This window comes from Cydia pomonella, chromosome 11 (genome assembly GCF_033807575.1).
Source record: "Cydia pomonella isolate Wapato2018A chromosome 11, ilCydPomo1, whole genome shotgun sequence".
Taxonomy (NCBI): domain Eukaryota; kingdom Metazoa; phylum Arthropoda; class Insecta; order Lepidoptera; family Tortricidae; genus Cydia; species Cydia pomonella.
The window spans coordinates 4267515-4281392 of NC_084713.1; the positions used below are offsets into that span (position 1 = coordinate 4267515).

At 35.5% G+C, this 13878-nt stretch overlaps 1 protein-coding gene and 1 long non-coding RNA gene across 2 annotated transcripts in view; both read left to right on the forward strand.

Annotated features, from left to right (window-relative positions):
• The window catches only part of LOC133522666 (uncharacterized), a 268085-nt gene that overhangs the window by 221907 nt on the left and 32300 nt on the right, over nucleotides 1-13878 (forward strand). The window lies entirely within an intron of this gene.
• The window catches only part of LOC133522665 (uncharacterized), a 115031-nt gene that overhangs the window by 75214 nt on the left and 25939 nt on the right, over nucleotides 1-13878 (forward strand). Inside the window, exon 4 of the mRNA XM_061858055.1 lies at nucleotides 1667-1875. Within this exon, the coding sequence (XP_061714039.1) occupies nucleotides 1667-1875 (209 nt within the window). The remainder of the gene's footprint in view (nucleotides 1-1666; nucleotides 1876-13878) is intronic.

Sequence of the window (13878 nt, forward strand, 5' to 3'; positions counted from 1 at the left end):
GCGGTTTTCTGTATGGTGGAGATACTTCACTTCCCCAGTTGGGCTCTGCTTTAGATCTGGAATGACATCCGCTGTTCTGTGCCCTACCACACTAAGCAAGATGACATTAACAGTGCCGTTACCTCTCTTTTGGACGTAGTTTAAGGACATACCCGGGTCCACGGGTTTTGCTCCAATACTAAATTTGTGCGGGAGTACTCAATCATGTGTGGTGACTTCGATTGTCTTATGTGCTCCATCTAGTTGTGTCTAACTAGTGGTTTGTGCTGGTGGTGGTTTGAGAACAGCCTCAGAAATGGCTATGGTTACACTCCATTATTCCGTTTAAAAATTGATAAATACACTGAAAAAAATAGATAGCCGAACTGGTTTTGTAACTTTACTAGGTAAATAACTAAACTACGGTTATAAGAAAATAAACTTTGCATAAATTTACAAACTTATTTTGTAGTGTATACCCAGTACCTGAACACTGATAGCCAAACACGGTTTTGTAACATATAACACATAGTTCGCAAGTCCCAATTTTTGTGTAAACAGTAACCAAAATTTTGTTACAGTTATGCAAACATTTCTTTCAGTGTACTGAACGAAAGAGCTTCACAATAACCAGTCGCGCGGTGCCTTCATCCAGTGAATTTATAAAATAGTGTATAAACGATGAAAACTATAAACTTCACGTTAAAACTGATCCAACATGCAGCTGTAGTATCTAAGTTCAAACGCCGTGTTTCAGACATTCTTAAAACAAAAGTGCTAGAATACAAAAATGTAAAATATCTTCACCGTTTTAAAGATCAATGTTCCCATCTGGACTAACATATTTGCATAGAAAAAGCCAGTTATCTTTCACTGTCAGAATTATAAGCTTCTTTATTTCAAACTTTGTTATTAGCTTGCGCTAGACTTGACTGGATGACAGATTCGCCGGAATGTTTAATTATAAATATCGATTTGTGGTCTGATTTTAGGTTCATCGCCTTTCCTTGATAATATTGAAAAAACTTAGCGTCGCAACGTACCAATCATTAACGGTCCGTAGCGAACGAAACGCAATTGTCACTGTCGCACTAATATGGAAGATTGATAGAGAGAGATGACTACGCTATGCTACGGAGCGTTAACGATTGGCACGTTGGCTAAGCTCCCAGCTAATGTCGAAAATGTAAATTTAATTACTTAAATACTTATGGCTTCATTTAGAAACATGCTCCAAACCTCAATTTGTCATTTATTGTTTAATTTATTGACTTATTTGCAAGAATGAGCTAAAACAAAAAATAACTATTACAGGCTTGTAAAGTTTTAGGAATAAGGGGCAATTTGAGAGGATGCAATTAAAATGACCGCAACTGTGTATAAATAATATACGATGAAAAGGTGAAAATGATTTGATATATCCGTTAATAGAACGATCTCCTCCAATCGGAGATTGAAAAAAAAACAAAATGATATAATTTGCTTTCTAAGATCAGAATAAAAGCAATCATTGATGCTCGCGCGGGTACGTACCTGGTGCAAAAGTTGGCTATCGCTATACAAGTTGGTAACGCGGCAAGTGTGAGATACTTTTCCACCCGTTACAGCTCGCGAAGGTCGTTTGGTTTAAGATATTTATATTTCGCATCCAAAAAATTCATTGAAGTATTTCTTTCCTCTTCAACAGGCAGGTGAACCTAAAAATAGCCCAGCCGCTAGACCACTGCTTCAACTGGAGCATGGCGCCCTCCCAAAGCGAGCTGGTGGTGTTCGCCCGAATCAGCGACCCCGCGGTGGACTTAGAGACCACGCCACCTGACGGGCCCTGGCTTGAAGCGACGGCTTCGGCGGTTCCTTGGAGCTTGGGCGTTGATATTGCCATATGGAACGCCGTTGGTAAGTCAAATAAATATACGTTCTACTTATACAGGTATAAGGTACTAACGCATTAGATACCGATATTTTAAGAGATGATACTTTACATAAAACCATTAACTTTAAATACTCGTGTAAATTAAGAAAACTTTTTATACCATTTTTTATTTAATTTCACTTCCCGATAAAAAAAAAAAATTATAATTATATCTAAAAATAATCATCATGTGCAGTATCTGACCTGGCCGCCGTAGCCAACGTGCATATCGTTCACGCTCCGTGGCGAACGAAACGCAACTGTCACAGTCGCACTAATATGGAAGAGTGAGATGACTACGCTACGCTACGGAGCGTTAACGATTGTTACGCGGCCAGCTACTTAACATTTTCTATCTTGTCAACAATTGTTTGTCTAAAATATCATTATCAACGTGTCATTTGATTTATCATCACGTGAAGTGGCTAATTAAGTGTTAGGCAAAAGAGGTCCTAGAATTAGTTCAATGAGGTCTCATTAGGTAACAAGGTGTTTTAGGTAGCAAATTTGTTTTCCAATTTTCTCCAAAAAATCATCATATTACCTATATTATTTTATGGTGAAGAAGATGATGATGATGATGAGCGAGACAGCAATATAATTATGCGCGTGCGACAGAGATAATAAATGGCGAGTCAATATACGAAATTCTTTGTGCTTGGCGTCCTTACTTTACCTGCCATACTAAGCCGGTATGATAACGGCGACACTCTTTTCGGTTTAACAGGCTATAATTATGACATGAAAATAAACCATTTTACGGAATCAGTTCCGAAACCCATCATAATCACAATTATTTCTCGATTTACGAATAACGCGAAGCATTTATGTAGCTGTTATATGTCTAATGTAGTATTCTAACATGATATCCTTTTTGTAGTTAACTTAAAGTGCTTCTACATTTTGCCCAAACTTAGAAAATGAAAAATATTTATTTCGTGACTTATAAGTACCTAAACTTTTTACGTCTGTGGCAATGCCTATTTTAAAGTAATATAGATACTTATATTAAGAAGCACCGCTCTTCCGTAATATTAGCTTACAATTTTGGTGTGTACATTACATATACAGGCTATAAACATATTATGATGATTTGGGAAAAGTGTAATGTATTTACCTATCATTACTGGGTATGGTTATTGCCGTTATTAGATTCCACTGGTCGGTTCTAGATAAGCCGGTAACTGCTTCGTTCAGGCGAGTTTTTAGGTCAATTGCTAAACGATGTAAAAAACACCGCAATGATCATCGTCAATACTCACGTTTCGAACGTGGACATTTACTACCTATTAAATGGATTGCAATTTTTGCCGACATACCCCGGTGTGACGGGGGTACAAATGCACCACTTCTCATCATTAATTAAGGGATTCCCTCTGGTCGCATAACAACTTTTGTCATATTTTTCGGGTTCCGTACCAAAAAGGTATAAAAGGAACCCTTATGGTGCGACTCTGTCCTTCCGTCCGTCTGTCACAAGTTGCAGTTGCTATCCGAACGTCACCTTTACAGTTAACCCAACGGCGGCTATGATAAGTACTATTGTTTTTATTGTTGTTTAGTCATTGTTCTGTATTTTCTTCTGACGTATATAAACAAGAAAAAAAAGAAATTGTCTAATAATAATATATTGTACTGTATGTTTATGTGGACTACACGTAAATCCGTGATGACACATAAACCGAGAAGTGCAGCTAGCAGTATTGAGGGAACTATATTTTCCTCTTGAGAATTACTGAGGTCATGTTCCAATCGCTTACCGAAAGTATATGAAACCAGCGGTCAGAAAAAACAGTAAAAATGTCGCCTCAAATCGATCGGGCCCCGGTGCGTGCGCCTCGTTGGTTATAACAAACAGCTTGTCACCCTTCTTCTTCTTTTAATAATGGCTTCCATAAAATTTATGATGATTTCGCCTGTCTAAAGTGTGGTCGTAGACTATGACGTCGGTAGTTGCTTTTAGTAACGTGATAGCTGGACTTTACAAATAACAACGATGGATCGCCGGGTGACCAAGGATTAAACCCGTTTCCAGACTAGTTCTGCATAGCACACAGCATCATTACTACACTTTAAACAACATTAATGACCAAACTTAAAAAAAATCGAGACAACTCCGCCATTTTGAAATTCAACCAGAAAATCCAGCTTGGCACCCTCTGTTTTCGGCTGACGTCTAGTGTCACCGGCTCCTTTTGGCCACTGATGGGTGCCAACTGCCATGAAATGTGGTCACGCCTATACACACACATTTGGCGACAGTCACTTGTCAACGCGTATAAAATGTCGCAATATTTTAGAAGTCGGACGTACGTCATTGGCTGCGTCTTTCGATCCTGCGATAAGTAGGATACATACCTACATAACACGCGGTCGTCTACCGCCGGATTTTAGTGCAGCCGATGCGATCTGTCGGCAGCCGATCAAGCCCGGTAGGTAGAGGTACAGCCGAAGAGACATAACGTATACTAACTTAATGGCTACGGATTTTGAGACCACATATATACTGCTCAGTCAGATGCAAGGCCTGGGAATATATAGCTTGCAATGCCGGTGAACTTTACGAGGGAGGAAAGAGTTCACGTACTTGAATTATTTAAATACAAAATTTTATCCACCATTTCTCGGATCTAGCTAGTAAAACTTTATATTTTATCGACTATGAATATAAAATTCGTAGGATTGCAAAACATTTCTATAACGGAATAAGTAAGGGTGAATAATATATAGGAGGAAGGTGGACGAAAGTCTTACTATTCGATTGAAGAGTTTTTAAATGATGACACTTTGTTGGAATGGAATGCGTAAAACATTTTATTATAACAATATATTAATATATATTGTAGGAATAAATATCATTATTTATATAAAAAAAGATAATAATAACAGAATGTGACATCGCATTGTTGCTTAATTTAATTAATATTGTTTTTGACATACCTTTCATTTGCATGAGCTAGCTTAATAATTTTCGTTAGAATTGTCCTAATTAATATAATGAAAATGACATGTAATGTTGAATAAATTGAATATGAAATTGAAACATAGTTGTGTTTCTACTGATTTAAAAAAAATCAAATCGATAATAAAATGGAATACCTGGTTGCATGTTATAATACTTGCTTGCCAAGAGAACGAATATCGCACCTTGAATTGGTCTTCAATCCATCAGTCAAGTTTTTTTTTCTTTTTTCAAATTAATTATTTATTAACAATATACAACTTACATTAAGGTGACCTGGGGAGCATTTTTATTTATAAGTTTATTTTAAGATACATATAAACTAGTTTAAGTTTTAATCACCGTCTAGTTTTCGTTTAAATGATTAGTTTATTTATTGTGTTTGTAATGTAAATTGTTTTTGTTCAACACGTATAATGTTTTGATATTATTCTAATTAATTACTTAATTATTTACTAACCGTGGCCACATCTCCTTACCTATCCCATCTTTTTCTGAGTTATACACCGTGGTTTTTTTTTATTTCCGTTAATTTCGAGAGTGCATCCCTGAGCTTAAATTAAGTAACTTTCTCAAAGACACCGGTATTCTAATTAACTCCATTTCGGAGATAATCAATCATTCATTTTTATCTTATAAGGCCCTTACGAGCGTGTGCACTTACCTTAAGGCCTGTTTACATATTGATTAGTGTTTAGTGCGAGTTCATACATTTGCTACTAAACGTAAGTACTATCTCGGACGATCGATGTTCGAAATGACATTGATATGTGATATGTCACAGTTTTCAATTGTTTGGTTGAGTTAAATGTAATGCCCGTGTTACAACAACGCTATATGCAAAATTTAATTACTTTTTATAAAAATAAACATAGGTAGTTAAAAAATAACAAAAATCATTTTTTTAAATTAACTATGACATTGAGTTTCCTTAAACGTATTTACCGATATCCTGAAGTTAACGGAATTCAATAAAAACACAGTGTATATGTCCATCGGATCGTAAGTAACAGGGGTTTAAAGTTTAATCGTTTTCAAGACAGAATTCGCATTTATAAATATAAGTGTGGATAATTCTACGTTTAAGCTTAATTAATTACTCGTTTGCTAACGAAATTTCGTTAAATAACCAAAAATGTGGCTCACTGGCGTCCGCAGGGTAATCCCATCACACCGACATTAAATATGGTATGAGACTTAATGCAATTTCATCCCGTCCCACGTTTTCTTCGGGGAATAAGTTAAATTTTCACGATGAAAAATTTTAATAACAATCCCTCGGTGATTCATTGGTACATGTTTTATGGATATAAAAGTTAATTTAAGAAAATCGTTAACAATATATCTGAAATAAATAAGAGCCTATATTTATTTAAAATAACAATATACTTACATAATGGATATATACAGATGATTACTATAACTAGCTTATATCTAAAATAGGCCCTTGAGGCATTGTACCAAGGATGCTGGCGGCATTTCCTCGTTGTATCGCAATACTGATACGTTGTGCGGGGAAGCCGCCAGCTTTTCGGTCACCAGTTACGTCAACCAGACGTTTCGCGATTTCTCCAAAAAACTTGTGCGCGCTGGGACCCCATGGATCTAGAGTTTCAACGCCAAATGGTACAAAAAAGACAATTTTTGGTTATTTAACGAAATGATTCTCGTAAATAGACCTCATTATATTTTATGCGAATAACAATGTTTTTTTTTTACTTCGGGAACTTCTTCTCCTTTCTCGCGTTGTCCCGGATTTTTGCCACGGCTCATGGGAGCTTGGGTTCTGCTTGACAACTAATCCTAAGATTTGGCGTAGGCACTAGTTTACTTCGGGAACTTAATCATTTATTAATTTTAATGTCTACTTAAGAGGGGGCTGACCCCAAATTGTAGATTAATATTGAATTATTACACATTTTTACAAAGGCCATGCCATGAAAAAAAACATCATATAGAAACTAGACTATATTTTGAAAGGTATACTCTAACCAACACCTTAAAAAGTTAAAGTCGTCTCGATAAAAAAATCACGAATAAATATGTGTCTTAGTTTTATTTATTTTTATATCGTAACCATATAATTTTAGTATAAAATAGGTAGTGATGTAGCCGAGGGATTTGACAAGCAAAATTTCAAACAAGGATACTTTCAGAGTTATTGAGGAAAAATGTGAAAGCCCACGAGATCGCTAAATTTCTCGTCGCAAGTTTCGTGCGGCGCGTCAATTGTTTTATTATTTTCTAATTTCCTGGTTTTATGCCCCCTTGCTTATCGACTTGCAGCTAATAGAAATGTATACTACTTTGTTTATTCAAAGTGATATTTTAAAACGAACATTCGTAATTTTGTAGATTACTTGAATTTTATATTCAAATCAGCAATACTTCAATTGAACCCTATCTTAGATCAAAATTCAAGAACTCATTCTTCATTTCCTTTTACTGTCTGACTGCAAGCATAGTTAAGGTTTACACACCTTGCAAGAAACTGCATACAATTTCAGATAATTGCTTGCTTTGTAGTAAGACCGAAATCAATCGATCGATCAAATGCCGCAATGTATTACAATCGCGTGCGATTATCGCGACGTTTGGAGAGTACATTGTGGGAATTTGTTTGATAGTAGATGTCTTTAAACTTAAAATAGTACTCACGATCACGTAACTTGCCATTATTAATTTTTTTGCTGTGTTTGGGACTGAGTATGCTAGAATATTTCCTTCGAACTGTCTCATAGCATTCACCTTGGCGCAATTGTATTGTTTGGACTGTTTGTTTAACTTGTCTGTCTGTTGAGTATCTTTATTAGTGTTATAATAGTAGTTTATGTGACTGACACATAGTGTTTAATTATCTACAGTTTCATATACTGCTTTACCTACATCAATATCATAAGCTTCAACAAAACAAAGTAAACTTTTTCGTGCATATCACGCATCCGTTGTTTTTTTTTTATTCAGAGACAAACATCGTCGAGTCGGAGGCCGGCATATCGTTCGATATCAAGTAACATGCGAAATTTGTCCAAATAGTTTGCAACTGACACTTCATTTCAAATAAAACGTCTAATCAAATGTCTGTTTCTCAGAAATGTTCTTAATTTGAATGTAATTAAGGTCTCAGTTATCGATAATGTAAAGTTGAAATAACGATGCACCCGCAGATACTGGTTTGTTAATACAGGCCGTTAGGTTATCGTTTCTATTGCGAGATATTTTAACAGAATATTCCTGATCATATTTAAAGACTAAAATGTCCTTTAAACTTTTTTGGAATTCGCCTCATCTCAGAGTTAAAGCCCCTTACAAAAAAAACTTTGTTTATTGTTACTTATTGAAAATCGCCTTTCTGATGGCGATGTTGACACTGTGGGACCTAGTTCAAATATGATTGATAATTGTCAAAAAGTGACAATTAATAGTTTGAAAAAAAAAAATAGGTTTTACAAAAAAAGTTCATATTCTTTTTGAGTTGCAGTTTTACAAATAGCGTTAACATTTTATGACAAAACATTTTTTTTTTGGGAAATTGTAATTTTTTCCTTTTTTTGGTCTCAGAAATGCGTGGTTAAAATCTCTCGGGTTCCTCGTGGTGTTATATCGCTGTCTGAGTACCCACAACACAAGCCTACTTGCGGACGTAATCAATTTGTGTAAGAATGTCCCTATAATATTTATTTATTTAGTTATAGTTATGTATATACTTTTATATTGTACTAACACTAGTAATGAGATTTGATTTTAATGTTTACTAACCATGTATGGAGTTATAGACCTTTAGTCTGAAATAAATGATTTTTATTATTTTTATTTTATTTATTATAGGGAGGTTATGTTATGATATGGATGTAGATAAAATAAATAATTTATAACAATTTCGAATTTGTGTTAGTTTGCTTAAACCTATCGAAATCGCAATACACTAGCTAAGCTCCCCGTTTCAATTTCTAAAGACGATCCAATTTGCATCAGCGCCAAATTCGGTGTATTGTACAACACAACGACTCTGCTCACATCGGTATGTCACCAACACAAGCCGAATTTGAGCTAAACCAAACATTGAATAGCGTTCACTTCAATTCTGCATTGGCATTTAACGTGCACAGAAATGTAATTTCATTCCGTTTAGTTGTGCTTCGACTAAGGTATTTTGGTTACAAATTGTCAATCGACTGAATTGGCTGATTGCTTGTGACATACTGGACTAAATTTGATGCAACGGTTCGACATTACATAACCTTATCCTACGTACTTAGAAATATGAAGCATTTTTTTTTTTTGAAGTGTGCAATAAATTAGGTATTTATGTATGGAGTATGAGAATCATTTTACTGTTTATAACATCTCACATTTACCTCCAAAATATTTAGAAAAATACATGTTACTTTTGTGAAAACAAAATATTTGGTTCCTTGAATATTTCCATTGAACAAAATTCTGGGCCTGAGCAAAATCCAAAAGAAAATAAAGCGGGTACATTTCTTATAAAATATATTTCGCTTTTTCTGCTATTAAGTGTAATTTTCCGGTAGGTAAATTTAGATCTATCTAAATTCCTGCTTTCGAAACTGCCAAGAGTTCTACAGGAGCAGATGTGCTTAACTCCATTGAGTCGCGACTTACGAGTCCCATGGGACCATGCTGGATTATTCCAGCGCAGAATTCACAAACCTCATAGGCTCATTTTCACGTCCTGGCAAGCGAAGCAAAGACCTCTACAGACATACTAACTACTAGTAACGGGAATCAGAGAATTATACTGGTTTGCTATAGCAGAGTGATGGATCCTTTTGTGAATTGGTTTTCAGCAAACCGTTGCAATACGGGATTAGCTTCCGATAACACTGTATATTGGAATTCTATTCAGATTTTCTTTTGTTTCATTGTTTATTTTTATTCAAGCGATTCTGTATCTGTGGACGTTTGACAGTTAAGGGCTGTTATTAACTTTTATTATGGGTAATTACGAAAAAAAAGTTATTTACGTAATTGTTACCAGTATAATTATACTGATATCGATAGGCCGGGTGGTGCGGCAAAGTGTAGCGTCCTCTGACCTTATACGCTATGATTATTTTATTTATTTTTGTATGTTTTAGCGTTAGTTTGGATACAGCTTGAGATTGTTCGAAATTCTTATAGATTATACTATCGAACCATTTTTTGATGTTGTAAAAAGAGTAAACGTAATTGTAAAACAAATTCTAAAACCAGAGTTACCTAGTATATTTAGACTATTGACACGATAGTCCAATATTTTTTTAGTCTCAAATGTTAATTGGAAATTAATTTCCAATAATATTTACATTAAAGCTTTCATGTAGGTAAGCTTTCTTTTTGATCACGACTTATGAATTATCCTGTATGTAGTAAATAAAAGCCATAAATAGAGGTTTCTTACTAAATAAACATAAATAATACTACCAAATACCTGTCCCGCGCCCGCGCCACTAGTGTTGAGTCAACAATCCTACGTTTACCTACTTTATAATTGTAATACCTACATAAAAATTGGCCATGCCGGGAGGGTAGGACAGTGCAAAATTATGTACCTTTTTATAAGTATAACGAGCGAGCTCATCGCCAACAAACTGTCTCGCAGTTTGGCGAATATTTTGTTTTGTGGTACACATATTTTATATTTTAAATTTATAATAAAAATAAAAAAAATGTCACAAATGTGAAGTATACTCAATTTAATCATAAAATCCTAATATAACTATGTCACATTTACAATCATATAACTAATCAAGTATCATTCAAACTTTGTAATTGAAAGTGAAATGATTTTAACCTTCAAACTTATGATATTGTTTCGAACTAAATTTAAATACGTTATTCGATAGACGTGTTATTTTTTTTTTTTTTTTCTTTTTATTGGAGAAACAACAGAAGTATGCGACAGGATAATAGGTTACATTGTTAGGTACAAACAATATAGAGATGAACACTTACTTCCTTAAACGCTCTCACTAAAACAAATTGTTATTGTTGTATACTCAATGTATTTAACTTGAGACATTATATCCATATCCTTAAGACAAAAGTCGTGGACCCGCGCGAAATCGCCTTTTCATACAAACGTAGCCTCATTTTCCTCTCTGGATATTAACATTATTGAAAATATTTGACACAATTTCTTGTATATCAACCACAGCTATGCCCCTACGTTTGATACTACGTTCGAACTTGTAATAGGTGTGGGTGAGCCCTGGATATGGAGAAGATCCGATTCTATTATTATTAAAGACCGTTTCCATAGAAGGAAACGTGTTTCTATGGAGTGATCCAGAACTCACCAAACTTCACTACTGAAAAGTTCACAAATACCTTCGGCTAACTACAATCATAGATAGGGTCGCGGTTCAGGCCACTATGGAGTGAAAATAGGTATCCAAAAATTTAAGGTAGGACGCCAGGATACTACTCTCATCAAGCGCATGACATATCCAAATGAAAATCCCAAATTTATTTAATACACACCTTTTATTCCTTAAATATATATGACCCGCTATGGTCAACACGAGTTATTTATTAGTAAATAAGTAATACTAAATACTTCTTAGTGACAACACTATTTCTTGAAATTTACACTTAATACATCATAGGCATCTCTGTGTCTACGGACAACAATATCAAAATTTGTCTTACTAACATAACACTGTCTACAGTAAAAGTTATGCCCCAACCTCCGGGGATGTTTAGCAGTAAGCAATTGCTCACAGGGATTACAGGTTACCTGTTCAGCGTAAAGGGTCCATATTTAACTAAAGGTATCTCATAAAAGTCTTAACTTCACGGACACTGCCAAGAAGAACGCTGCCACCGGATGGCACAGCCTTAGAAAACCAGGGTCCAGAAAAAAAACCAGGGTCCAGAGAAAACCAGGGTCCAGGAAAAACCAGGGTCCAGGAAAAAACCAGGGTCCAGGAAAAAAAACCCTAAGAACAAAGAAAATGTTCTAGGTTAAAAAATTATGTTTTAACACGTTTAGTTTTATAGAAAAATTATATTTTAAACTGCGGCACAGCGCGATTTAAATTACGGCAATGAAGCGATTAAATGACTTACCGGGGTTTATGCCGGGTCCATTATTTCCTATACCAACGACGGCGCCTGCAGACCGCGTGGCAAGACGAAGAGGTGGTTGACGACATTAGGTTTTGCTGGAAAATCCACATAAAACACTATATTAACCCATTTGCGAAAGGACACACTACCTCCGCCTTTCCTTCTTTATATATTTAAAAAGTGTGGAAACTCACCAAGTTATGTTAAATTGAAGAGAAAAGATTAGCAGCCGCCATTTTAGGTAGGCTCTAAGACTCTAAATTATGCACATTTTGGGACGAGCTGTAACAAAATTACATTAACGATTACTAACTTGAATTTACCACAGTTTTAGGAAATAAAACCTTCAAGTAGGTTACATACCCCTAAGATTGATTGCCGAAAGATTTTCTAATATCCTTCACATCTTGAAGATCGATCGAACAATGATTTATCAAAATTCCAATCCGAGAAACCATAGACAAACTGATGAATGAAAACCTACCCATTCAATGGATACGGCGACTGACCGGTTTGACCCTCGGAATAATTCGAAACATCAACAATAAAAAGAGTTACTCATTTTGGGAAGCAAATAATACGGACTTTATTAATAATTGGAAATTATAAAAAGATAAAAGAACCACAAGTATATGTTTATTGTCGTACAACAAGTGTGACCGACCATCTGTTACGGAACCATGGACAAAAAAAACCAAATGACATTGACAGCCGTCAGTGTCTAACGCTGAAATAAACAACTGCTCGGTTTTATCGAAATCATACTGTTAATACGTGGTATTTATATGTTTTAAAATGTATTTCAATTGTGAAATGGATATACCCCAACGAAAGCAAAGTGCCTGTGTCCTAGCACAACGCAGGAACACGACATGGATGCGCAAAATGCAACGGAGTGAACGCACAGACTGACCTACCGCTCCGGTAAGTTTTGTCCACTCAATATAGCTAAAAGCGTATATGTAAAGTTGAAAATATATACTACAGGTCTCAGTTCTTGACTGACCCACTATGACATCCGTGTCGAAGACATTTCAACTACCAAATCTTACCAAAACAAACATACCATTTTCTAACCTATAAAGTACCTATACAATATGCTACTCAGCTGTTTATAACACTGGGTGGATACCCCAAAGTGTTACAGTTCATCTTTAGTTGGGTTAAAAAAAAATTTTTTTTTTCAAAAAGGTTAGGATTGTCAGAGGAAGAATCATTAGTCTTGTTTGAGAGAATCGGTTCGCGAAACTGCTTCGCCTTGACTTGCGCCAATTCAATGCGCTTACACAAAGACTTTCGAGAATTAATGTCCAAATATGATGTCCCTCATATTTTCTATAACCCTAGGTATCATCCTCAGACGAATCAAACGGAACGAGTGAACCGTGAACTAGTAAGAACCATTGCCTCATACGTGCGTTCTGATCACCGTAACTGGGATAAGAACGTATCGGAAATACAATGTGCATTGAATACAGCTCGTCACGAAGTAACTAAAAACACACCGTATTTCTTAACACATGGTCGTCAAATGATTCTAGATGGTTCCCTTTATAATAGCGAAGGTCCCATAGATCAAAACGCGCTCGAATTAGATACCAGTGGTGCTTTTTCTGAAAGACTTAAAGAGCTCAAAACTGTATTTCAAAAAGTGCGTTACTCGTTGATTGCCTCCCATGAACGTAACGCTAGGTATTATAACATGAGGAAGCGTCACGTAGAACTGGAAGAAGGACAAATCGTTTATAAAAGATGTTTCCCATTGTCAAATGCAGCAAAACATTTTTCTGCTAAATTAGCGCCCCGTTATGACAAATGTGTCATTCATAAAAAATTGAGTCCTCTTGTATACTCTTTAAAATCCTTAGAAGGAAAACTTCTAGGTAACTTCCATATAAAAGACATTGTACGTCCTGGTGAAGCCGAGCCGTCTTCCTAGCGGTACTCGTCT